The following is a 23,992-nucleotide window of genomic DNA, read 5'->3' on the forward strand; positions in this document are numbered from 1 at the left end:
AGGGACCGGGGGGGGGGGCACCTACCGTAAAGGCCTTTCCTGGCGGGGTTGACGATGGAGAGGTCGTTGCAGGGGCTGCCTCCAATCACCAGGTCGAAGGGCCCCCACTCCTGTATCTGCAGTGCGGAAGGAGGCGGGAGCGTCAGAGGCGGGAGGGGCGCCCCCTGGGGCTGGGGTCCTGGGCCAGCGACACAGAGGGAGGGGAAGCCGCCCTCCCCCCCTCCCCAGAGCTCCACGTACGTGTTTCTGCGTGACATTGCGGACGTCCCCAACATACATGATCTTGCCCTGGTGCCGCACCATCCCAACCGTGATGGAGTCCTCGCACACCTCCGAGGCGATGTAGCGGTCCACCTGGATGCCCAGGTCTTTCAGCACCAGGAGACCTGGAGGGAGGGAGGGGGGACATTCACAGGTGCGCAGGGGGGGGGGCTGCACCCCAACACGGCCCTCGCTTCCAGGAGGGGGGCCAGGCTCACCTGTGGCAATGCCGTCAAAGAGCGAGAGCACCCGGATGGGCTTCCTCTTCTCGGCGGGGACCGGCGGGTAAACCTTTGGTGGGTCCTGCCAAGATGCAAAGAGAGACAGCGTGGGCGAGAGAGGAAGGGGGGGCGGTGTGGTAGAAATGACAGGACAGCAGACCTGCCAGTCGGGGGGGGGGGTTGTGTCCTGGGGCTTTGCGTGCCGAGGCAAAATTGTGCAAAGTCAAGACCCCTGGAATTCTCCCACCGGAGGGAAGGTTGGGCGAGGCTTCTGGGAGATCTCATGGGGCCAACAGAGATCTTGCAAGCCAGCCAAAGCCTCTGCATAGCTCCATGCTTCTTTTGGACATCGGGATATATTCATATACAGTGGTACCTTGGTTCTCAAACAACTTGGAACCCAAACACCGCAAACCCAGAAGTAAGTTTTTCGGAAGCCGAATGTGCTCCGTTTTGAGTGCTACGCTGAGGTCTGTCTGTTTTTACTATTTATTTTGCGTTTTTGTGGCTTTTTGTTTTGTTTTTGTGACTGTGTGGAACCCAGTTCAGCTACTGATTGATCGATGGTGTAACTGCAGTACATTGTTTATTGCTTTCATCTTATGGATCAGTGGTCTCTTTAGATAGTGAAAATCAAGTTAAAGTGCTGTTTTAGGGGTTGTTTTTAAAATGTCTGGAACGGATCGATCCATTTAGCATAAATTCCCATGGGAAAGTGCGCCTTGGTTTTGGAACGCTTTGGTTTTGGAACAGACTTCCCGAATGGATTAAGTTGGAGAACCAAGGTACCACTCTTTTGCCATGTTTAGCTGGTGATATATTGCAATGCTGAAAACCAGATCTCACCCAGCCCAAATTCAGGATGTCCATTCCCAGAGAAAGCGACTGGATTTCTACACATGTATAAAACTAAGGCGACGGAATGCCACTCTACAAGCATGTAACTGCCCTGAGACCTCTGGGTATATATAGGGTGGTGTATAAATTCAATCAATCAATTAGTATAGTATAGTATAGTATAGTATAGTATAGTATAGTATAGTATTATGTTATAAATAATAGAAGCCCGTGCAATTTATAGGCCTGGAGCTCCCTTGTGTGGCTTCCCTGCCAGCCGCTGATGTGCTAAGTTGCCTTGAGCATCCCAATGGAATAAAGCCACTCTTGCCACTGGAAGTGGCTCCCCAGAGGCCACGGCAGAGAGCAAGGGCCGAGGTGTCTCCTGCCGCCTCCTGAACCGTCCTGGCAAAAGGGCGCCCCAAGACCCGCCTTATCCCACCCCCCACCCCCCGCTGCCCTGAACTTACAAACTCTTGGTCGTGGTTGTTGGCGAAAAACATCTGGAGGCGCGAGGGCCAGTCTTCCCGCCGCCGGAGCAGGCCGTAGATGCCTTTGTGGCCGCACATGTAGCAGTTCCAGGGGTCTTCCTTGATGGCCGCCTGGGCAGCGCCAGGGCCCACCAGCAAGTCCACACACTCCACACAAAAGCACCTACGGGCAGAGTCCAGTCATCAGCGCTCCGGCCCAGCAGGACGAGGGAGGCAGGGAGGGATTCCTGACTCTGACAGTCTGACCCCCCCCCCTTGCCCCCCTGGCTTGCTCCAATGCTGTGGGATCACCCTGGCACTGACTGGCAGGGGTCCCTCCCAGGCCTAGCCCAACCCAGACCCAACTGCTGGGCAAATCTTCCCTTATCCCTAGTCTGAATGTTGGAAGATTCAGGGCAGATTAGAGAAAGCCCTTCTTCATGCAGTGCCTCGTTAAACTGTGGAACTCCCTCCCACATGAGGAAGCGATGGACTCCCAGCTTGGATGGATTTCAAAGAGGAGGGGACAAATTCATGGAGGAGGAGGAGGAGGAGAGGACTATCGATGTCTCCTAGCCAGAGTGGCTCTGCTCTGCCTCCATAGTCAGAGTGAATACCGTTTCTGAATCCCAATTGCTGGAAATGCAGGAGGGAAGAGCTGCTTTTGGGCTCGGATTCTGCCTGTGGGTGTCCCTTTGGGCATCTGCTTGGGCCATGGGGCTGGTCCAGCAAGCGCTTCTTGTGGTCTGGTTCCCAGCCTGCTTCTGCGTGATCCTGAATGCGGTAACTGTGACCAGGTGCGCAGCTTGGGAGTCATTCTGGACTCACTGCTGTCCTGTCCATGGAGGCGCAGGTCAATTCTGTGTCCAGGGCAGCTGTCTACCAGCTCTATCTGGTACGCAGGATGAGACCCTTACTGCCCGTGGTCTGTCTTGCCAGAGTGGTGCATGCTCTGGTTATCTCCTGCTTGGACTACTGCAATGTGCTCTACATGGGGCTACCTTTGAAGGTGACCCGGAAACTACAACTAATCCAGAATGTGGCAGCTAGACTGGTGACTGGGAGCAGCCGCCGAGACCACATAACACCGGTCCTGAGAGATCTGCATTGGCTCCCAGTACGTTTCAGAGCACAATTCAAAGTGTTGGTGCTGACCTTCAAAGCCCTAAACGGCCTTGATCCAGCGCCGAGGGCCTTCTGGCTGTTCCCTCATTGCGAGAAGTGAGGTAACAGGGAACCAGACAGAGGGCCTTCTTGGTAGTGGCACCCGCCCTGTGGAAAGCCCTCCCTTCAGATGTGAAGGAAATAAACAACTATCCTACTTTTAAAACATCTGAAGGCATCCCTGTTGAAGGAAGCTTGTCTGTAACCTCACTACTCACAGGGAGGGAACCGCCAAAAGGCCCTCGGAGCTGGACCTCAGGGTGTGATAATAATACCCTGCCCACCTGACTGAGGGAAGGGGAGGTGTCTCCTAGTGGGTCCCCTGGCCTTAGGGAGGGCCACCAGCGGGGGGGGGGGGACAGACAGGTGTGATCCCTCCCCCTTAGCCCTCCCCCCGTCCTTTGGCTCACCTGCAGCAGTTGTTGTTGCCACACATGAGGACTTCGCGGCCCCCACAACAGATGGTGCAGTAGGACTGGTAGCCGTCGTCGTCATACTGGTAAGCACATTCCAAAAAGCAGTTCTGGGGGGGGGGGGGACAAGAGGAGAGAGAAGAGAGGAGTGAGGGGGCCTGCTTGGCGCCAAGATTGTTGCCTCACAGGGGGTGGGCTAGATGGCCCTCGGGGTCCCACCAAACTCCACAATTCTACGGCTCCATGCCAAAGCCCTTTGCAGCACACTAACAGGAAAGGCGCTGGCCACCTTACAGGTGGGGCACAGGCAGTGAATAATAATAATAATAATAATAATAATAATTTTATTTATACCCCGCCCTCCCAAGCCAGAGCCGTGCTCAGGGTGGTTAACATCAATAAAATCACAGTAAAAACATAATAGGGGGGAAAGAGAAGGGGGGGAACCCAATTTAAAATACAGTTTAAAATGCAATTTAAAATAAAGCCTCTTGGTAAATCAAGACCATAAGGGGAGGGGAACATAAGGGTCAGACTGAGTCCAAACCAAAGGTCAGGCAGCTCTGTCTTGCAGGCCCTGCGGAAAGATGTCAAGTCCCGCAGGGGCCTAGTCTCTTGTGACAGAGCGTCCCACCACGTCGGGGCCAGTGCTGAAAAGGCCCTAGTTGAGATAAATCTAACCTCCTTGAGGCTCGGGACCACCAAAGTGTTGTCATTTGTGGACCTTAAGGTCCTCCGTGGGGCATACCGGGAGAGGCGGTCCCGTAGGTATGTGGGTCTAGGCCTATAGGGCTTTAAAGTTTAAAACCAGCACCTTAAACCTGACCCTGTACTCCACCGGGAGCCAGTGCAGTTGGATGAATGTGATCCTGTGGCAAGGACCCCGTAAGGAGCCTCCCCACAGCAGAAGTCTCCCTCTCCCCTAGGGGCTCCTGCCACCCCACCCCCAAGCGACCCACGTGCTGCCTCCTCCCTGCAGACAATGACAAGATGTCCATTATTTGCAGAGCTTGTATTTGCATTCTGGGAAGCGGGTGGCGCTATGGGTCAAACCACAGAGCCTAGGACTTTCTGATCAGTAGGTCAGTGGTTCGAATCCCCATGACAGTGTGAGCTCCCGTTGCTCGGTCCCTGCTCCTACCAACCTAGCAGTTCGAAAGCACGTCAAAGTGCAAGTAGATAAATAAGTACCACTCCGGCGGAAAGGTAAACGGCGTTTCCGTGCGCTGCTCTGGTTCGCCAGAAGCGGCTTAGTCATGCTGGCCACGTGACCCGGAAGCTGTACGCCAGCTCCCTCAGCCAGTAAAGAGAGATGAGCGCCGCAACCCCAGAGTCGGTCATGACTGGACCTAACGGTCAGGGGTCCCTTTACCTTTACCTATTTGCATTCTGGCCTACCTTGCAGTTTTGGCACATGCCTCCGTTGAAGAGAGGGTGCTCCAGGGTGACATTGAGGCTCCCGCAGGAGATGCAGATATCTTGGGGGGGGGGGGGACACAAGGGGAGAAGGGTTAGGGGGGGAGAGGGGAGGGAGATGGGAGCTGCCCCCTGGCCTCCCCCCCCTTGCAAGACCTACCGCCCACCTCCCTTTGTACCTATCTGCATTGCTCCCCCTCTTCCAAAGGCACACCCAGCAGCCTCTGGACCGGACCCGGAACATTACGGCCCCTCCTGCTGGACCGGACGGAGCTGGCAGCTGCAAGGGGGGGGCACAAAAGACCCTCCGCTCTGAGTGACTGCCACCTACGAGGCGGGGGGAGGATGCACGGACTCTCCTCGCCCCCCCAGGACCCTGCGGCTTCCGGAGCCAGCATCTCTTGAAGGGAAGCGCTGAAAGCGGATGTGGAAAAGCGACCCCCCCCCCCAAAAAATGCATGCACCCCTCCCGCTTCTGTGCAGCCAAGGCAGCAAGGGCTCAGGCTCACCTTCAATGTTCCTGCACTTCTGCCGGACGTCAAAAACAAGGCGCTCTGCGGAGGGAAAAGGGGGGGGGGCGGTTTGGTGAGCGGAGGGCAGATTTTGGCAGAACAGGAGGGTGGGCTCTGTTCTGCTATTTATAAAAATACTTATATACCGCTGCTTCCCAGAAATATATCACAGTGGTTTGCAACAACAGGAAAACACAAAACAACACATTAAAAAGTTATATTTATCTTGATTTTCAAAAGATTTATTACACCACTGTATCGTAGAAATCTATCGCGGCGGTTTGCATCAATATCAAACCAGAAAGACATACAGGAAAAGAATTAAAAAGCTTTTAGGAAGATGGGATATTGAGAGGCTGGAAGGTGTGCAGAGGAGGGTGACTAAAATGATCAAGGGTCTAGAAGCCAAGCCATATGAGGAACGGTTGAAGGAGTTGGGTATGTTTAGCCTGGAAAAGAGGAGACTGAGAGGAGACAGCAGAGCCATCTTCAAATGTCTCAAATGGGAGAGGAAGCAAGCTTGTTTTCTCCTGCTCTGGAGGGCAGGACTCAAACCCATGGCTTCAAGTGAAAAGGAAGGAGATTCTGACTAAACATACAAAAAATCTTTCTGATAGTCAGAGCTGTTGGACAGTGGAACGGTCTCCCTTGGGAGGTGATGGACTCTCCTTAGAGGTTTTTAAGCAAAGGTGGAATGCTTGTCTGTTATGGATGCTTTCGCTGAGATTCCTGCCTTGCAGGGGGTTGTGCTGGATGACCCCCAGGGGTCCCTTCCAACTCCCCAATTTTTTTATTCTCTGGAGGGGTCGCCAGGTTGGCAAAGGCTGCATGATGGGATGCCAAGGGGTGGCCTCAGCTGCGCATCAGCACATCTGATGGCATTTTATCGATGCTGATTTTGCCTCTTTTCCCATTATAAAAACAGAGAGGTGGTCTTGACGAAATCTGCCCAGATTAGAATCATAGAGTTGGAAGAGACCACAAGGGCCATCGAGTCCAACCCCCTGCCAAGCAGGAAACACCATCAGAGCACTCCTGACATATGGTTGTCAAGCCTCTGCTTAAAGACCTCCAAAGAAGGAGACTCCACCACACTCCTTGGCAGCAGATTCCACTGCCAAACAGCTCTTACTGTCAGGAAGTTCTTCCTAATGTTTAGGTGGAATCTTCTTTCTTGTAGTTTGGATCCATTGCTCCGTGTCCGCTTCTCTGGAGCAGCAGAAAACAACCTTTCTCCCTCCTCTATGTGACATCCTTTTATATATTTGAACATGGCTATCATATCACCCCTTAACCTCCTCTTCTCCAGGCTAAACATGCCCAGCTCCCTTAGCCGTTCCTCATAAGGCATCGTTTCCAGGCCTTTGACCATTTTGGTTGCCCTCCTCTGGACACCTTCCAGTTTGTCAGTGTCCTTCTTGAACTGTGGTGCCCAGAACTGGACACAGTACTCCAGGTGAGGTCTGACCAGAGCAGAATACAGTGGCACTATTACTTCCCTTGATCTAGATGCTATACTCCTATTGATGCAGCCCAGAATTGCATTGGCTTTTTTAGCTGCCGCGTCACACTGTTGGCTCATGTCAAGTTTGTGGTCAACCAAGACTCCTAGATCCTTTTCACATGTACTGCTCTCAAGCCAGGTGTCACCCATCTTGTATTTGTGCCTCTCATTTTTTTTGCCCAAGTGCAATACTTTACATTTCTCCCTGTTAAAATTCATCTTGTTTGTTTTGGCCCAGTTCTCTAATCTGTCAAGGTCGTTTTGAAGTGTGATCCTGTCCTCTGGGGTGTTAGCCACCCCTCCCAGTTTGGTGTCATCTGCAAATTTGATCAGGATTACGTAGGGCTTGACTGAAACTCTTTACCCACTTTTCCTGTTCTGCTTTGTGGATGTCTGTCTGCTCTGAGCTCTGGGCAAAGGCTTTGCCGCTTTCCTGCAGAGTCCTCCATGACCCCCCTGGGGGGGGGCACAGCCTCCCTGCCCCCCCCTTCAGGGTCCCCGGCTGCCCAGAGGAACAGCCGGAAGGGTCTCTAAGCCAGCCCCCCAAGCACAACGCTGCCCTCTTTGGGACAAGGACTCTGTGCCAGTGATGCCAGGAGGGGTGGAAGAGGAGGTCAGGGGGCAGGAAGGTTGCACAGAGGCAAGAAGGGCCCCCCCACGCCCTGCATTCCAGAAGGGGGGAGACAGGGAAAGAGGACACACTTATGGGGAAAGCTGTGCTCTGACCACTGCTCCACACAGCCTCTTAGAACACCTGAACCTGTGCAGGTCTTTCTCTGCACAGGAGGAAACTGGGGGCAGCTACTCCAGCAAGCAGAGGAGGAAGGGACACCCCCAGATGGAGTGGGGTACAGAGAACCAGGAACACAGGTTTGGGGGGGTTGCACAGCAGGCCAGCTGCTGCCCTACAGCGCCTCCCCCCTGCCCCTGCCCCCAGAAAAGTCCTTCATGTGGCACAGAGTTCAACTGTGGAACTCCCTGCCACAGGAGGCAGCCAAGAAAGGTGGCTTAAAGGAAGGCAAATGAACGGAGGAGGAGAGCTCTTGTGTTCGGATTCCGCTTGCTCTGCGCTGGCGAGAGCGTGGTGCTGGCAAGTCCAAGCTTGCAGGTTCAATCCCCAAATGGGAGAGAGGGGGGAGAGGACAAGGTGACCCCCCTTGGGCCTGATCCGGCGGATCCTTCTGATGGTCCGACATCAGAGAAAGCCGGGAACCTCCCAGACAAAGCAGCCCCCCCCGGCCCCCGGCTGACCTCTGGTGCGCTCGTCAATGATCTCCTTGACCTTGGGCTTCTCGGCTGTGCTTTTCCTTGGTTTTTTGGCGGGGGGAGGAGGGGCGTAGGCAGCGGTTTCCGGCTCCACCCACATCTCTGTGTAAACTTCTTTGTAGGGGTTGCGCTCCTCTGCAAGGAAAGAACGGGGGGTGAGGGGGCAAGCCCCGAGTGCGAATCTAGCTCCGCGGTCCCTTGGGTGAGGGTGCTCCTCTCCTCGCTCTCACTGGGCTTCGGGGACAGCAACCCCCAGGGTCTGCCTGCCCTAGAGCCCCCCCCCCCAGCTCCTGCCCCACTGCCTTACCTTCTGGCGGCTCCAGGCCCTTGGGGCCAGAGGGCTGGAAGCCCCCCACGGCCCACTCAATCATCTGCTTGTTCTGGATCTCCACCACTTTGGACGTGTCGGTTTCGTCGTTCTCGGGGCAGGAGGGGAAGATCTTGCCTGACCGGCTACTGGCCACCTGCGGGGGAAGAAGGGACAGTTTGCTCAGCGAGTAGAGCACCCTATGCTCCTGCTTCAGGGTGGGGGTCTGGCTGGCAAAGATACCCCACAGGACCCTCTGTTGCACCCCCCAGCTCTGCACATACTTGTAGGCGCAAGTGAATCTGCCCCTTTTCTTCCTCTGTGTTTCTGGCACAGATGGATCTGGGGCAGGCGAGGAAGGCTGTGGGGCAGGTGGCCAGGTCCCTTCCCACCCCCTGAGCTGGTCTGTGGGGCAGCGTGAACGGGGTGTGGGGGGCTTGTCCTTTTAGAGGCTTCCTCAAAGGTGAAGGGGACACGGGTGGCGCTGTGGTCTAAACCACAGAGCCTAGGACTTGCCGATCGGAAGGCCAGTGGTTCGAATCTCTGCGACGGGGTGAGCTCCCGTTGCTCGGTCCCTGCTCCTGCTGACCTAGCAGTTCGGAAGCACGTCAAAGTGCAAGTAGATCAATAGGTACCACTCCGGTGGGAAGGTAAACGGCGCTTCCGTGCACTGCTCTGGTTCGCCAGAAGTGGCTTAGTCATGCTGGCCACATGACCTGGAAGCTGTACGCTGGCTCTCTCGGCCAATAAATCGAGATGAGCACCGCAACCCCAGAGTCGGGCACGACTGGACCTAACGGTCAGGGGTCCCTTTACCTTTAAAAGGTAAAGGACCTCTGACTGTTAAGTCCAGTTGCAAAGGACGCTCATCTCGCTTTACTGGCCGAGGGAGCCGGCGTTTGTCCGGGGACAATTTTCCTGGGCCGTGTGGCCAGCATGACTAAGCCGCTTCTGGCGAACCAGAGCAGCGCATGGAAACGGCGTTTACCTTCCTGCCGGAGCGGTACCTATTTATCTACTTGCACTGGTGTGCTTCTGAGCTGCTAGGTTAGCAGGAGCAGGGACGGAGCAATCGGGGGGATTCAAACAGGCCGACTTTCTGTTTGGCAAGCCCAAGAGGCTCAGTGGTTTAGACCACAGCGTCACCCATGTTCCTTAGAGGCTTCCTACCTGCCTGCAAATGGGAACCAGGAACGCTGGCCAGGTGGGAGACGCGAACGGGGGCGGGGCCTTACCTGCAGCACCTCATAGATGGCTTTGCGGTACATGGGCTGCTTGCTGTACGTGGCCTGGTGGAAGGCGTTGGAGAAGGAGCTGAGCGGGAGCAGCTTCTCCACGCAGACCTGCCGGAAAGAGGGCGGGGGGGGGAGCATGGGTGAAGATGCGGAACCCTCTCCACAAATCCCAGGGGTGGTCCAGGGGCTGGGGAGGCCACCTTCGCCCCCTTTTGGAAAATAAATGTCAGAATGAGGGCGGGGTAGTTTCTTAGGGTTAGAAAGCAAAGTGGAACTCCGGAACTCCCTGCCACAGGAGTGTTGCAGGGATTTATGTATAGGTTTGGGGGGGGGGGTTGCCCCTCCAGCAGATATCATGCACATGCAGCCCACTACCAAAACCAGCACAATCGCTTTTGTGACTTTTGTGAAATGTCCCCGCAAAACACTTCATCACAGTTTCTTCCTATCTTTTCAAAGGGCCTCTGCTGCACGATACCAAATGTAAGAATTCACTGATCAATGTATCTGTGTACTGGCTCACTGGGAAAACTTCAGAAATTCCTATAGACATGTGAGCTCAGCTCCTCAGCAGCCCCTCTGCCTGAGTGATAATTCCTGGCATCCTGATACCTGAGTGCCAGACAGGTAGCCATTCCAGAAATAACAAACCCAGATGAAGACAAAAGGGTGGGATGAACTTGGCTGGGAAACAGGGAAATGTAAAGATCTCTTTTGTTACACTTGAGGGGTGTTTGGTGGAGGGCAAGGAAAACCATGGGGCAGGGTCCAGGATGCTCAGATTACGGCCACCAGACCTCCCCTTTCATGATGTAACCATGATGTATTAGTGATGTAGTTTGGGGGGGGGGTGTAATATGGGGATGAGCAGCTAATAAAAGTTTGGGTTCTCTTTTGTTCTGGGCTTCCATCTTGTTCCACCTGGTGGCAGGTGGGAGTCCTGGCGCGACAGTCTTCAATCAAGACCAAGGCTGCTCTTTTGCTCTGGTATTCCTGGCTGGTGTCCTTGTTTTTTGTCCAAGGGAGCCCTCAGATTTCTCCGTTAACAGGGGGCAGAGATGGCGCCCAACTCAGATGGCTTCCGAAGAGGACTGGACCAGTTCATGGAGGAGGGGAGGACTCTCAATGGCCGCTAGGTTGGATGGAGGCAGCCATGGTTCTGAATTCTAGGCGCTGGAAATTGGAGGAGGGGAGACTGGGGCTCTTGGGTTTGGGCCTGATCCTGCAGCCTCTTCTTTCATGCAGGGGACCCTGCCGGCCTCCCAGGGCTCAGGCCACAGCAAGCAGGTGCTTCCTCGCCCCTCGGCTGCCCGCCTGGCTCCCCCCCCCAGCACCCCCCTGGGCCACTCACCACAGAGAACTTCCCGTCGCCAAACCACATCACCCAGCGCGTTCCCTCGGCGGCTCGGCTCCTGCCCGTCATCCACCAGGAGACGATGCGTCCCGGCCACCAGGAGAAGCCCCGCAGCTTGCCCCAGACCAGCTCCCCGATCCCAAAGCCCCGGCCATCCTGCCGTGGGGAGGAAGAAGAAAAGACCATCAGGCTAAGGACGTCCAGCTCTGTTGCAGAGGTGTGTATTTAATGGGTGGAAGAAAGCAAAGATTGACAGCTGCCAGGATGCGGCTTGCCCAGAGTTGGAAAGACGAGAGTTTCCCCCCGACCAGAGCGGAATGGCAGACCAAGTGGCTGGGCTATGCGGAGATGGCAAAAATGACTGTGAAAATCAGAAACCAGGGGGATCAAAACTTCAACAAAGAATGGGGGGGATTTATACTATACTTGAAAGACCACTGTAAACATCTGGACTCTCTAGCAGGTCTTAAATAACTCTTGTTTGTTACACAGGCATTGGATACAATGGAGAACCGGAAAATTAAGAGTGACTTATAATACGCAGCTGAAAAGGTTAAGTACCGATGGAGGGGAGTCTAGAAATTCGGGAGAATCTTGTGTAATTTTTACTATTTGTGATTCTGAATGTCAACAAATCTGTACAATCAAATAAAAATTCTATTTTAAAAAAGAAGCTAAAAAAAGCAAAGATTGTGAGTCATTAGGTGGGGAGGAAGAGAGTGTGTATGGACTTGATATATTATTTTATAGGTTCTAAATGCCTCATTGGTGATTTGTTCATCACCTAAATGACTTGTGCTGAACCTGCCACATTTAGCTTATTTTTCCGTGTCTGGCTTGCCAATAGGGCTGTACGGATGTTGTCTTGATGGCTTGCGAGTCCTTTTCTAGGACTTCTTCTGCACTTGTTCTGCTTTTGTCATTTATCGTCCGCTCTGGGATTTGTGGGAAGGGATAGAGCAGAAATTCCGTCGATCCCTCAGCCCCCCATCAGAGGCTGCCTGGGGGTCTCCCGAGTGGGGCTGCCTGTGACACGGGGGAACTCAGGCAACGAGCGGGTGAAGGAGAGCTGGGCCTGGAAGTGCGGCAGAGAGAGGAGCCCCCCCCCCCCGTGCCAGAAGGCCTGCTCAAGCTTGTAGTCCCACCCTCTCCAGTCTCCCTCCAACCGGCCCCTTGCCATCTCCCACCAGCCGGCATGTGCTCTTCTCCCACTCCCTGCCTTGCATTGCCAGGGGCTGGACTAGATGTCCCTGTGGGGTCCCCCCGACTCCACAATTCCGATCCTACGCTGCTCGGTCCCAGCTCCTGCCCACCTAGCAGTTCGAAAGCACCCTTAAGTGCAAGTAGATAAATAGGTACCACTTTATAGTGGGAAGATAAACGGCGTTTCCATGTGCTGCACTGGTGCTGGCTCGCCAGCTGCAGCTTTGTCACACTGGCCACGTGACCCGGAAGTGTCTCTGGACAGCGCTGGCCCCCGGCCTCTTTGAGTGAGATGGGCGCACAACCCTAGAGTCTGTCAAGACTGGCCCGTACGGGCAGGGGTACCTTTACCTTTACTACCCTCCGACTGAGAGCAAACCCTCTCCTGGGCGCTCCCTCTCTCTCAGCCTGATCGTTCCTCCCTGCCAACTCATCCACCCAATGCAAGGTGGGGGGGGGGGGAGGACACCCCATAGGCGCATCTTCAGCGCACGGCTGCATGGGGGGCAGCAGTGGCGGCCAGCCACACCAGCTTCTCCCCTTGCAGAGGTGCCTTTGCCCACAGCCTCGGGCCAGCCTCGTCTGGGGGTCAGCATTCAGTGTGGGGAGACACCCCCCAGGGGGCAGGGAGCTCTGGGGGGTGGGACTCACAGCAGGGCACTGCTCACCTCGTATTCCGGCTCGTCGTCGGCCGACTTGGACATGCCTTTGTCCACGGCCTCGGGCCCCACGGGCTCCGGGGTGGTGGCCACGGTGGGTGAGGCGGGGTCCGTGGGCTGCTGCGAGGCCGGGGGGCTGGCCTCCTCCTCCTTCTGGGGCTCGCTGGGGGGCATCTCCTCCACCGCATTCATCCCGGCAATGACCTTGGCCTTCTTCTCAGCCTGCGGGACACAGGAGACAAGGTTGGGGCGGCAGTCGAGGGAAGGGGCTTCTCTCCCCCGCCCCCCCTTCCGTGGTGCCCACCCTGGCGCACTCACTGCCGGGCAAACCCCAGCCAGCTCAGGGGGCGCTCCTTCTGAGGACAGAGAGACATTTCGCCAGGAAGGAAGCTCCACCGGAAAAAACTGGCAGGCAGGGCATGCCATTTCAGGGGGCAAAACTTAGTTTTTGCACATTTCTACAGTGAGAAAAATATGTTTACGGGCGCAATTATTTTTGCAGCTGGAACGCATTTAGCTTGGTTAGGTCTACCTTTGATGAAGAAACACATGAACTGCTTTCGGAAAACCAAGTCATTTAACTGCAAGCCCTTGGCAATAATTTATAAGCAACTCTATACATATTTTACTTACCAAGCAATACTAAATTATATTAATTGGACCCAAATATTTTTTGAATTCCCACGCTTCAACTTTTTACCACCCCTTGTTTTGAGAATTTGAGAGTTGCAAAATTCAGCATGACCTTGTGGGGTGGGGAGGGGTCTTTCAGCTGGGGGGCCTTGCTCCGTAAATGTGGGGCCTGGTTGAGACCACAGCCCCCCCCCCCCCCCGCGCAAGGGGGTCTGCTCCTTCCCCACAGGCTCTGCCAGCCGCGCTGAACTCGCCAATTCCAGTCCGCAGGCGGCCAGAGAGCTCAGTGCCAAAAGTCTCAGCGTAACGGAAGCTGCCAAAAGGTTTTGGTTAGGGCAGGACGGAAATCCGCCGTAGAGGCTTCTGACCTGGGCAGCATTTCTAACCCTCACAACCACCCTGCAGGGCGGGTCACTCAGGAATCCACTGGACAGGTAAGGCGAAACAGAGAGCTGACTTGCCCAAGATCCCGCAGGGAATCCACCGTGCGGGAGGCAGGATCCAAACCCCTGACTCCCAGGCAGGCGCAAGTATATCCCCACATTCTGGTCTCAAACCACAACTGGGGAAGACCAATGTTTAAGAGCGAAAGGGAGCGTTTGAGTATATCTGCCAAATATTTTTAGCAAGTGTTCCCCACATTCAAGGCCTCAAGCAACGGCTCTCTCCAACTACGAAGCAACAGACCAATGGGGGTAAAGGAAGGGGGGGGATCTCTCTTTGCAGCCCCCAGAAGGAAGCAGGACCTGCCACTGCTTCTCTGGAAGGACCGGGGCTCAGGAGGAGCAAAGCGGAGGGCCCTGAGTTCGAGACACAGGCTGATGATGCGCGTCTGAGATTTGGGGGCTCAGATGGCGGCAGTTGTGTGTTGGCAGTGGCTGCTAAGCCCCTCGAGGACAGCACAAAGCAAGCCCCCCAGGACGCCCCCACTGAAGGCAACGAGAACCGCTCATCCCAGTCCCACCAATCTGCACAGATTTTGCCTTTTCCCACAAGAGCCCAAAACACTCCAGGAAGGAGACAGAAGATGAAATTGCCAAAGGGGGGGGGGGGCACGCAGGGGCTGCTTTTCACACCCTGAAGCTGACTAGCATCGCAGGCTGGCATCTCCACCAAGTCACCATGAGAGAGGGAAGACCGTCCCCAAGTTGGGACAGGTGAGTTGCCCACCTGATTCCGCATTCTGCCTTCCAAGCACCTGTCCTTCCTCTCCCTGGGAAGATTGAAGAGAAGAGAGTCTTGGGGGGGGGGGGGACACACACCTCCGCTGGCCCCAAAGAGCTGGCGCAGGAGAACCTGCAAGCGGATCATGGCCCCAGGCAACACGGGCTGAATGGGAGCTGTGCTGCTTAACATCTGCAGGGCAGCAAGTTGGCCAAGGCTGGCCTGGGTGGGAGCCCTGCCCCCCCCCCCCAGCACAGGGACTCAGCACCACTGGCATGGCCCTGACTCCCACCTAAGTCTGGATCAAGGTGCCCAGAAGTGGAACCACCGGCCCCCCACCCAGGTCCTCCCATCGCTTACTTCTTTCTGTAACTTTATTGCTTAGCGTTATACTGCTGGAAACCACTGGGATAGGTTTTTATGATGCCGTGGTATTTCTATATAAGTTATAAATAAACATCTTCCCACAAGGTCCTTGCCACCCCCCCCCCTCCACGTGGGATCTTTCCCCGACCACCTCGTCTGGATCTCGCTTTCCACAAATCCACCTGGAAACTAAAGGCACTTTTTGGATGGGGGGGGAGTACTCAGGCTCTCTCACACACACACCTTGCCCACCCCAGACAATTGGACAAAACCCAAGGACCCCCCCCCCTTTCTGGAAGAACACCTCTCCACCCCTTTCCAACGGCTTGGGGGCATTTTCAACACAGTTCAGTTTCTGCACATGCTAAAAGCAAGCAGATCGAAGGAGAGGCACACCCGCCCCAAATCTGTAGTCCCCGGACGAAGGATCTGGCCCAAGAGCCACGCCAAGAAAAGAGCAGCGAGGAAGGTGAAGGGATCTGGAGAGCAGCACCCAAGTGAGATCTGGCCGCGTTTTGGCAGAGATGCAAGCGCCCACCAGGCCCAGGGCTTGGGCGAGAGTCTGCGTCCAGTCGTCAACACAGCCCCCCTCTTTGCATGTCCCCAAAGGCAGGGGCAAGGAGGGAGCTCTCTCTCTGGGGCAGCCCCAGATTCCTCAGGCCCCCACCTCCTGGAAACGCTCCCCAGCAAGGACTGTGGAAGCCCCCCAAGGAGGCCCCAGGACAAACCCCAACAGCCTCTTCTGCTGCCCCTCCAAGCCTCCTGCTGCTGCCCAGAGGGCGGCCAGATCCGCTCACTTGCGCCAGCAGCAGGAAGCCTCACGAGGAGGACCAAGGGCAGAGGAGCACCTGCAGTCGAAGGATGGAAGTCAGGAGAGGGAAAAGGAATAATAATAATAATAATAATAATAATAATAAACTTATTTATTCTTCTTCTTCACGCGGTGCAGAGTTCAAGCTGCAGAACCAGCTGACCTGGATGGCTTTAGAAAAGGCCGGATTCATGGAAGAGGCCCCCCAGGGTGTGGGATGTAACGTAAGCAAGTCAAATACAACATTTCCTGTTTGCCTAGAGTGGACACAGACAGGGGGATGTTGGTCCAGCCAGTCGAACTTCCTGTCCCACCTGGTCTGGAGCATCCTTCCTTTGCAGGTAACCAGGTAGGTGGGCGAGACCTTCCAGACCCCACAAAGGTCCAGTCACGCAGCCACCTTCCTCTCTTTTGACCTTTAAAGCCCTAAACAGCCTCGGTCCAGTATACCTGAGGGAGCGTCTCCATCCCCATCGTTCTACCTGGACACTGAGGTCCAGCGCCGAGGGCCTTCTGGCGGTTCCCTCCCTGCGAGAAGCGAAGCCACAGGGAACCAGGCAGAGGGCCTTCTTGGTGGTGGTACCCTGCCTATGGAATGCCCTCCCATCAGATGTCAAGGAAATAAACAACTATTTGACTTTTAGAAGACATCTGAAGGCATGTTCAGGGAAGTTTTTAATGTGTGACATTTTAATGTATTTCTAATCTTTGTTGGAAGCCGTCCAGAGTGGCTGGGGAAACCCAGCCAGATGGGCGGGGTACAAATAATAAATTCTTATTATTCTTATTATTCCTTTTCTTTTCTCAGCCAGCAGCATGTGGGATGAGTTCCCATATGGGATGAACTCAAACCCTCTTCTGTAACTCTAAGCTAAAGCCTCTTTGCCTTCAGGGATCCAGCTGTGAACCGAATGTGAGTAAACTTATTATTATTTTAAAAGAAGGCTGTTGTGTCTTTATTCTTTTAGGAGGGAATCAAAGGGGTCTTACCAGGAATAACAGAACTTAAGAGATTCTAACGAATCTGCAACTAGCTTCCTGCTATGTAAAGAGGGGAATGTACTCTGCCACAGGTAGACAACCTAAGACCTGGGGGCCGAATCTGGCCCAATCGCCTTCTCAATCCGGCCTGCAGACAGTCCGGGAATCAGCATGTTTTTACATGAGTAGAATGTGTCCTTTTTTTAAAAAAAGGGTTATTTGTAGGGCATAGGAATTTGTTCATTCCCCCCCCCAAAAAAAAATATAGTCCGCCCCCCACAAGGTCTGAGGGACAATGGACCGGCCCCCTGCTGAAAAAGTTTGCTGAGCCCTGTACTCTGCAGTATGAATAACCCCACTAGCGTGAATTGGGAGGGATAATATTTAATCAATATATCTTCTCCTGCTGCCCACAACATTCCCCCAGAGGGCTTCAGGGAAGGAAAGAATAGGGTGGGTGGGGAGAGGCATTGTTCCCAGGGAATTACGGAATGGTAGGGTTGGGGGGCACCCTGGGGTCATCCAGCCCAACCCCCTGCAATGCAGGAGAAGAGACCAGGGAGCTCCGCCAGGTGCCCACTCGATCCCAGGCCCTTCCCTGGGCGTCTTTGCCCGGTGGCTCCATCCCCTGGTCTTTGTTTTCAGACTCTGCCAGCAGCCAAACATTTTGATGCCGCTCTGGGCATTGCAGCCGCTCTGACCCTTCTCTTCCTGCCGCTGACGTTGCAGTTTTATACTTCCATCGATTGATGGCTGACCTATTGCATTTTAATACGTTGCTCTTCACTCTGGGGGGCTCACAAAACTTAATAAAGCTCGTAGAATTAATTGTCGTTGTTGCTGTCTGTCAAGCGGCCTTGAGAGCTATCGGCATAATGGAAGTGTGAATCCCCTCCTGGGTTTTTTGCTTGGGGGAGGGGGGCGGGATTATTGGGATGTTTTTGTTTTTATTATGTCTCTTGCGCTTTTATATTGTAAACCACCCTGAGACCTGTGAGTATAAAGCGCTATGCAAATTATTATTATTATTATTACTATTATTACTATTATTTGCTGCTCCCACCCCCAACCTTCCTCTTGCCCCTGCCTCCAAACTAAACAATGCCCCCCACTGGCAGCCCACAAACGTCCCCCACTAAACTCATTTTAAAAATAGTTTTTTTTAATTAGATTTTCAAATTTTACAAATGCTTTTAAAATACAGCAAGAACCAATCTCTCCTGTCCACAGACTTCCCACCCATCCTTCTACTACGGTTTTTTTCATTCCCTTATAAAGCTGCTACGTTGCTTACATTTTATCCATTAAACACACCCATTCTAAATGGCTAAACTACAAATTCTCCTCCGTTGCTCTACCACATCAAACCCGACAACCATTTTTATATCACCGTGACATTTTTTTTCAAATATTCCACAAAATTCCAAGAATTCCGCCCCTCCCCCTTTGTTCTCTAATTTCTCAGAGTCTTGCACCCACTGAACTCTCCCTTGACAGCGCAGGAGCAGCACCCTGAACTGCATGTGGCAACCTGGGGAGGGGGGCTTGGTCCTGTGGCCCAAAAGCCTTCATTTCCTCTTCCTGTCCCCTTGCAGGTTGTGGGTTTTTGAGATGGCAAGTCTGCGGGAAGCGGCTGTCTTCATTTGACTGCCTGTCAGGCACTCAGAGAGCCTTTGGGGCTGAAAATTGGGGCGGAAAGCCACCAACAAAATACCATATTTTTTGCTCTATAAGACTCACTTTTCCCCTCCTAAAAAGTAAGGGGAAATGTGTGTGCGTCTTATGGAGCGAATGCAGGCTGCGCAGCTATCCCAGAAGCCAGAACAGCAAGAGGGATCGCTGCTTTCACTGCACAGCGATCCCTCTTGCTGTTCTGGCTTTTGAGATTCAGAATATATTTTTTTCTTGTTTTCCTCCTCCAAAAACTAGGTGCGTCTTGTGGTCTGGTGCGTCTTATAGAGCGAAAAATACGGTGAATAAATGGCCGGGGATGGGGAGGAGAGAGATGCTCAAGGGGAGAGCAGGCTTCTAGAAATGTTCCCATGAGAAACCAGGATCCCAAATCTTAGGGGAAGGGAATCTTGACTGCCCCACATCTCCAGATCAAGATGGGGACACTCCGTGACCAAACGCAATTCAGTAGACAGGGAAGGGTTCCTGGGAGAGGGCACTCGCATATTTCCCCTCCGGGTCAAATGGGACATCCAACCCATTGCGGAATTCTGAAGTTGCCTTGCTGGCTTCCCTATCCAAGAATCAGAGAGCTACAGTGTTGGTCAGGACCCCTGGGGGGGGGGTCATCTATTCTGACCCCCTGCAATGCCAGAATACAAGCTAGAAAACTCGCCCCACACCTCCTTTCCGTGGTTATGCTCCTTAACATGTGCTGGCATCCGTGTGTCTCAGGGGTGCCTGTGGGTGTCCAGAGACGGTTGCAGCACCTGCAAAGCATCGTCGTGGCAGATGATGGCCAGTCGTGGTGGCCTGCCAGGCCTTGTGGCAGTGGCGAAAGCGGCGACCGCCTGCAAGGCCTTGTCATGGCGCTGGCAGCGGCCTGAGGCCTCGCGGTGGCGCAGGAGACGCTGGCAGAAGCAGATCTGGCCTGCAAAGACCCGCCGAGGCCGGCTGCCACAGCTTCTGCCACCACGAGGCCTCAGAGGGCCACCACCACGACTGCTGCCACCTTCCATCGCCGCCACGAAGCCTTGCGGGGCGCTGCTACTTCTGCCACTCTCTGTCGCCGCTGTGAGGCTGCGTAAGTCGCCACTGCTGCCGCCTCGTATCGCGGTCATGGCAAGCGATTTCTGCCACTGCTGCTTCTGCAGCCTGGCAGCCCCAGTTTATTTGTACAGTGGACGCTCGGGTTGCGAACATGATCCGTGTGGGATGCACATTTGCAACCCGCAGCGCTGGCAACCCACAGCGGCACGTCTGCGCATGCACAGGTTGCAATTTGGCGCTTCTGCGCACGCACGACCGCCGAAACCTGGAAGTAACCTGTTCTGGTACTTCCTGGTTTTGGTAGTCCGTAACCCCAAAAAATGCATCTGAAGCGTCTGTAACCCAAGGTATGACTGGACTCCCTACAACTCATTGCCGTACTTTGAGATTGTCCTGAATCCCACCACTGGGTAGCCAAGCCCCAAACCTAAAGTCCTGCTGGGATGAATTTTGGCTTGCCTGCTGGCGAAGCAGACCTGTGTGGCGATTGATAACATTGTCATTTATCCGTTTCGGACCCTTAAGTAGTAGCAGTTGCCAGGACATTGTCCGGCTCGCCTCTGGGTGGTTCCTTATTTCAGACATTGTGGCAGACTGCAAGATTTAGCTGCTGATAACATTGCAATGCTTAGCTGGTGATATATTGCAATATTGAAAAGCAGTTATCGCCCAGCCCTTACACACATTGTGATTAGCTCAAATATTACAAAACAATTATCACAATGTGAACTTGAAAGCAGTTTTGGACGATATATCCCTATATCGCCCAGCGCTGGTCTCTAAGGTAGTGCCAAAGCAAAAGTCGTGTCTACTGCTCTGTCCCGCCAAACAGCTGATTCAACTGGTAGAGCAGTAGCAAAGGATGTGCCTGAATCACCTCCAGACCCCCTGAATCGCCAGGCTGGGTGAATCAGGTATTTGGCAGGATAGAGTGCTGGCAAAAGGCCTGTCTCCCGCTGCCAGGCTCCCCTGCAGACCCCCCTGATTCACCGGGCAGGAATTTTTATTTTTTGCTGCCCGGTCTGCCTAAACGTTTTGTTTTGGCGCCCACAACCGAGGTCCCGGGAGCCACAGGGCTCCTCGCATTCCTACCCCAGTTTCTAACACTGAGCAGACCCTCCCCCCCAAAAGCAAGAGGGGTGAAAATACACACTTCCAGTTGCGCCCCATAAAACCAGCTGTCCCCTGACTTAAAGAGGAAGACTTGGCGCACCTGGGCAGCCCATAAAGGGGGGCAGAAGCTGCATGCTCCCCCCCCCAATGCTCCTATCTGCTGGCCATTTGCACAAGGGAAAGCGATTGCCGGGCGGGGGGGGGGAGAGCTCCTGTCCTCATCCCAGAAATGGCCCCTGCATGCCAAGGACCCAGAATACCCTTGGCCAGGAGGACTCAATGGGGGGAGGGGGGAGATGCTCAGAGCACAGCCAATGGTCTTTCTGGGCGTCAGGAAGGAGCCCTGTCCCCCCCCCCCAGATGGGGCTGGGGGCAGTGGGGATTTGCCCATGGGTGGCCCCCCCATGTCAGTGGCCCCTCGGATGTTTTAAGCCCGGCCACCAACTCACGGAGTCTTCCTAGCTCTTGCTCACGAGGTCCCTCACCCACCTTGCCCTGGCTAACCCAGAGGAAGGCGACATGGGCTCTGTGAGGCACTGTGGGGCGCACGCAGAATCTGGGGGGTGGGCTCTGAGTTCCGGGATTCGCCTGCCCCTCTCCCCGGCAAGCAAACAGACGACTTGCAGGCTGAACTTACTGCTTCCTTCCAAAGGCTCCTAAAAGCACAGAGACCAAACTAAGACCCAGAGTCCCATTATGGCCCACCCAACTAGTGAGGGGTCTGGGATGGGGGCAAAGGGGGGGGCACACAGCTCTGCTTTCCAGGGAAACTGCTCAGAGAGTGAAGCTCTCCTGAGAAGATCTCTGCAGGATCAGGCCAGTGGCCCGTGCAATCAGCATCTTGCCCAAATACTACTGCTCAATAAGTGTTTAACGGTTGTTGCACTCGTTTAAAAGCAAATAAAAGTGGTTTCTTTTATAGGAAAGATACTCCAATATAAAAATTTGCAAATTTCCACCCAGAGCCCTCTCCTCCTCCAAGAATTTCTCCAATCCTCTTTTGAAGTCATAGAAGTTGGGGGCCGCATTTTCCCGGGAAGAAGCAGAAGAGATGGTGAGCTCATTGCGATCACAAGTTTTATTCCTTGCAATGTGGAATTTATCCCGCATCTCTATCTTTATCTTGTCTGGATTTATTTACACGTTTATCAACAAAATGTGCTGTTTAGCAAACGTCCGTCTCTCTCTGCCGTCTGCTTTGGGCTCTGAGGAAAAGTGGCACTGGATAAACTAAACTTTAAAAAGTGTCCGGGAACCTCTGGGGGGCCGGAGTTGCAGCACAGATTGGCGGGCAAGGAAAGGGGGCTTCAGGGCGGAGAAGAGGAAGCCCCCCCCAGCCGGACGGACGGAGCAGGAGCAGGAAGAAGGCCGAGCCGTGATGTTTGGCAAACTCTTGGGAAGCAAAACCCAGCCGGGGGGAGGAACAAAATGGCTTTCTCAGTTGAACAGAATCGGAGTCTGAACCAGGAGGAGGAGGAAGAGGCAACCTTGCTGGACAAATTCCTCCTAAAGATTAAAGGGACCGAATGGGGAAAGCCAGCTCTGGATTCGAATTCTGGTCCAGACTTGGCCAAGTTCTGCTCACTTTTCTCTCCTGGGCACCAGCTGTGCAAAGTCCAGCTTCTGCCCCCCCCCCCAAAAGGGGCCCGATCTCTGAGCCAGCTGCATGCTGCCCCCAGCCCCTTCTTCCTTGGGGGGGCTGTGAGAAAGGGGTGCTTTGTTCTCTCCCCCCTGCAATCTTCGAGGTCCGTTCAGGCCTACTCAACCCGCCCGCCTGCGCCTTCCGCCCCCCCCCCAGCTTCCTTCCTCTTCTACCCCCCCAAAAAACTTCTGCTTCGGGACAAACATCTCGGAGGCAGGAAGATGCTCAGAGGTTGCTTGCCTGGGAAACGGGGTGGGGGGCCCGCTTGCTCTCTCCTCCCCCCCAGGCAGGGACCAGACCATGCATGGGGTTTTTTTGGGGGGGGGATGCACTGTCTGGAGAAGTGCGGGGCGGACAGGGGCAAAAGGGAGGGCTGACAGCTGCAGCGGGGAAGGGCCCATCCTGCGCCCCCCACCCTGAATGGGGGCTCCGAGGGGCAGCCCCCCGCACGGCCCCCTCCCCAAAACTTCTACCGAGAGCACAGCAAACGGGAGGGGGCGAGAGATAATCCCCCCTCGCCCCCCAAGCAAGAGCAAAACTTTTCACGCGGGAGCCTCCCCCCCCCAGCCCCGCTGTCCCGCCTCTGGCGAATTGAGGAGGGGGGGTCCACCTTTGCAAAAGGACAAGTTACTCTTCTCCCTTTCCCCTTAGTCTCCCCCCCCCGCCCCGTCCCTTCTCTTTGCAAATCGATCCCTGGAGGGGGGGCCTTCTGCACGCACAGACACCCCCGCAAAGCCCCCGCACGGAGCGGAGGGGGGGGCGGAAAAACAACAGACCCCTCCCGCCCGCGCGCGTGCAATCCGTGCAAATTTGCTGGGGGGGGGATCTGGGGGTGCAAAGCGGCCGACCCCCCCCCCGCGGCCGCCCCGGCGCCCCTCCGTACCTGCCCGCATGTCCCGCCGCTGCAGCAGCATCCGCGGAGCCGCCGAGGGGGCGGGGGCGGGAGGAGGGGGGGAGGGCGGGCTTTGGGGGCGGGGAGGGGGCGCGGGGGGGGGAGGGGGCCGCGCCGCCAATGTTCTTTGTCTGGGAAACTCCGGGACACGTGACGCGGGGCGCTGCTCCTGGTTGGCCGCGAGCGATGGAAACGGGGGGGGGGGGGAGAAAGCGAGAGAGAGAGAGAGAAAGGTGCGGGGGGGGGCTTGTCGGGTTTGCAAGGCTGGTCTGGCGGGGGGGGGGCGCCTCTGCAATTGCACGACTGCAGAGAACAGATGGGGGGGTCCCCCAAAGTTGCAAAGAGACATCCGAGGTTGTTGAGGATTTTTTTTTGGGGGGGGGGGAGAAGTCGATCACCGCTTTCCCGCTTCCCGATCCGGATTCCGGCCCGGGCACGTTCACACGCCCCACTCCGGATCGCGCGGGGCTTCCTAAAATCTCAGGGGGGGGGATCGTCTGCTCCGACTGAAAATGCAACGAGGCGCTATCCCCCCCCCCCCCGCCAAAGAAAAAGCGCGCACGTACAGGAGCAACGCGGTGTCTCCAACGTCAGCCCGAGACTGGAGCCGCCCCCGAACCTGTTGGCGCGCAGGGGCAGCGATCCTGGCTTCTTGCGCGCCTCCAGAAGACAGGGAAGGGGCACGCACCATTTGCGCGGGGTTTCAATGAGAAATAAATGGGGGTGTCTCTGGGGTTTTTTTTGCAGCCGAGGCAATAAAACCCCCCAGTCCCCCGGAAAGGGGTCACGAAACCCCGTCGGCGGCTTGCGCTTCTGCGCTGCTTGGCCAAATCTGGATCCGACCCTT

General features: G+C 55.1%; 2 protein-coding genes across 8 annotated transcripts in view; one reads left to right on the forward strand and one right to left on the reverse strand.

The window, feature by feature from the left end:
• OST4 (oligosaccharyltransferase complex subunit 4, non-catalytic) overlaps positions 1–23,992 on the forward strand; it is a 247,664-nt gene that overhangs the window by 131,666 nt on the left and 92,006 nt on the right. The window lies entirely within an intron of this gene.
• Positions 1–23,992, reverse strand: part of DNMT3A (DNA methyltransferase 3 alpha) — an 84,475-nt gene that overhangs the window by 7,503 nt on the left and 52,980 nt on the right. For 5 of the 7 annotated variants that reach the window (XM_083432557.1, XM_083432555.1, XM_083432558.1 and 2 more), the window contains 12 exons: positions 12,832–13,044; positions 10,958–11,116; positions 9,607–9,714; positions 8,372–8,528; positions 8,050–8,199; positions 5,292–5,336; positions 4,765–4,844; positions 3,364–3,476; positions 1,790–1,973; positions 480–564; positions 241–386; positions 26–116 (listed from right to left, as the gene is read on the reverse strand). In XM_083432557.1, coding sequence (XP_083288683.1) covers positions 26–116; positions 241–386; positions 480–564; positions 1,790–1,973; positions 3,364–3,476; positions 4,765–4,844; positions 5,292–5,336; positions 8,050–8,199; positions 8,372–8,528; positions 9,607–9,714; positions 10,958–11,116; positions 12,832–13,044 — 1,531 coding nt within the window. Of the gene's footprint in view, positions 1–25; positions 117–240; positions 565–1,789; positions 1,974–3,363; positions 3,477–4,764; positions 4,845–5,291; positions 5,337–8,049; positions 8,200–8,371; positions 8,529–9,606; positions 9,715–10,957; positions 11,117–12,831; positions 13,045–23,992 lie in introns of all 7 variants that reach the window. The other 2 variants (XM_083432553.1, XM_083432552.1) reach the window with 1 other exon arrangement.

The sequence above is a fragment of the Podarcis tiliguerta genome (genome assembly GCF_965153285.1).
Source record: "Podarcis tiliguerta genome assembly, chromosome: 3".
NCBI classification, from domain to species: Eukaryota; Metazoa; Chordata; class Lepidosauria; order Squamata; family Lacertidae; genus Podarcis; species Podarcis tiliguerta.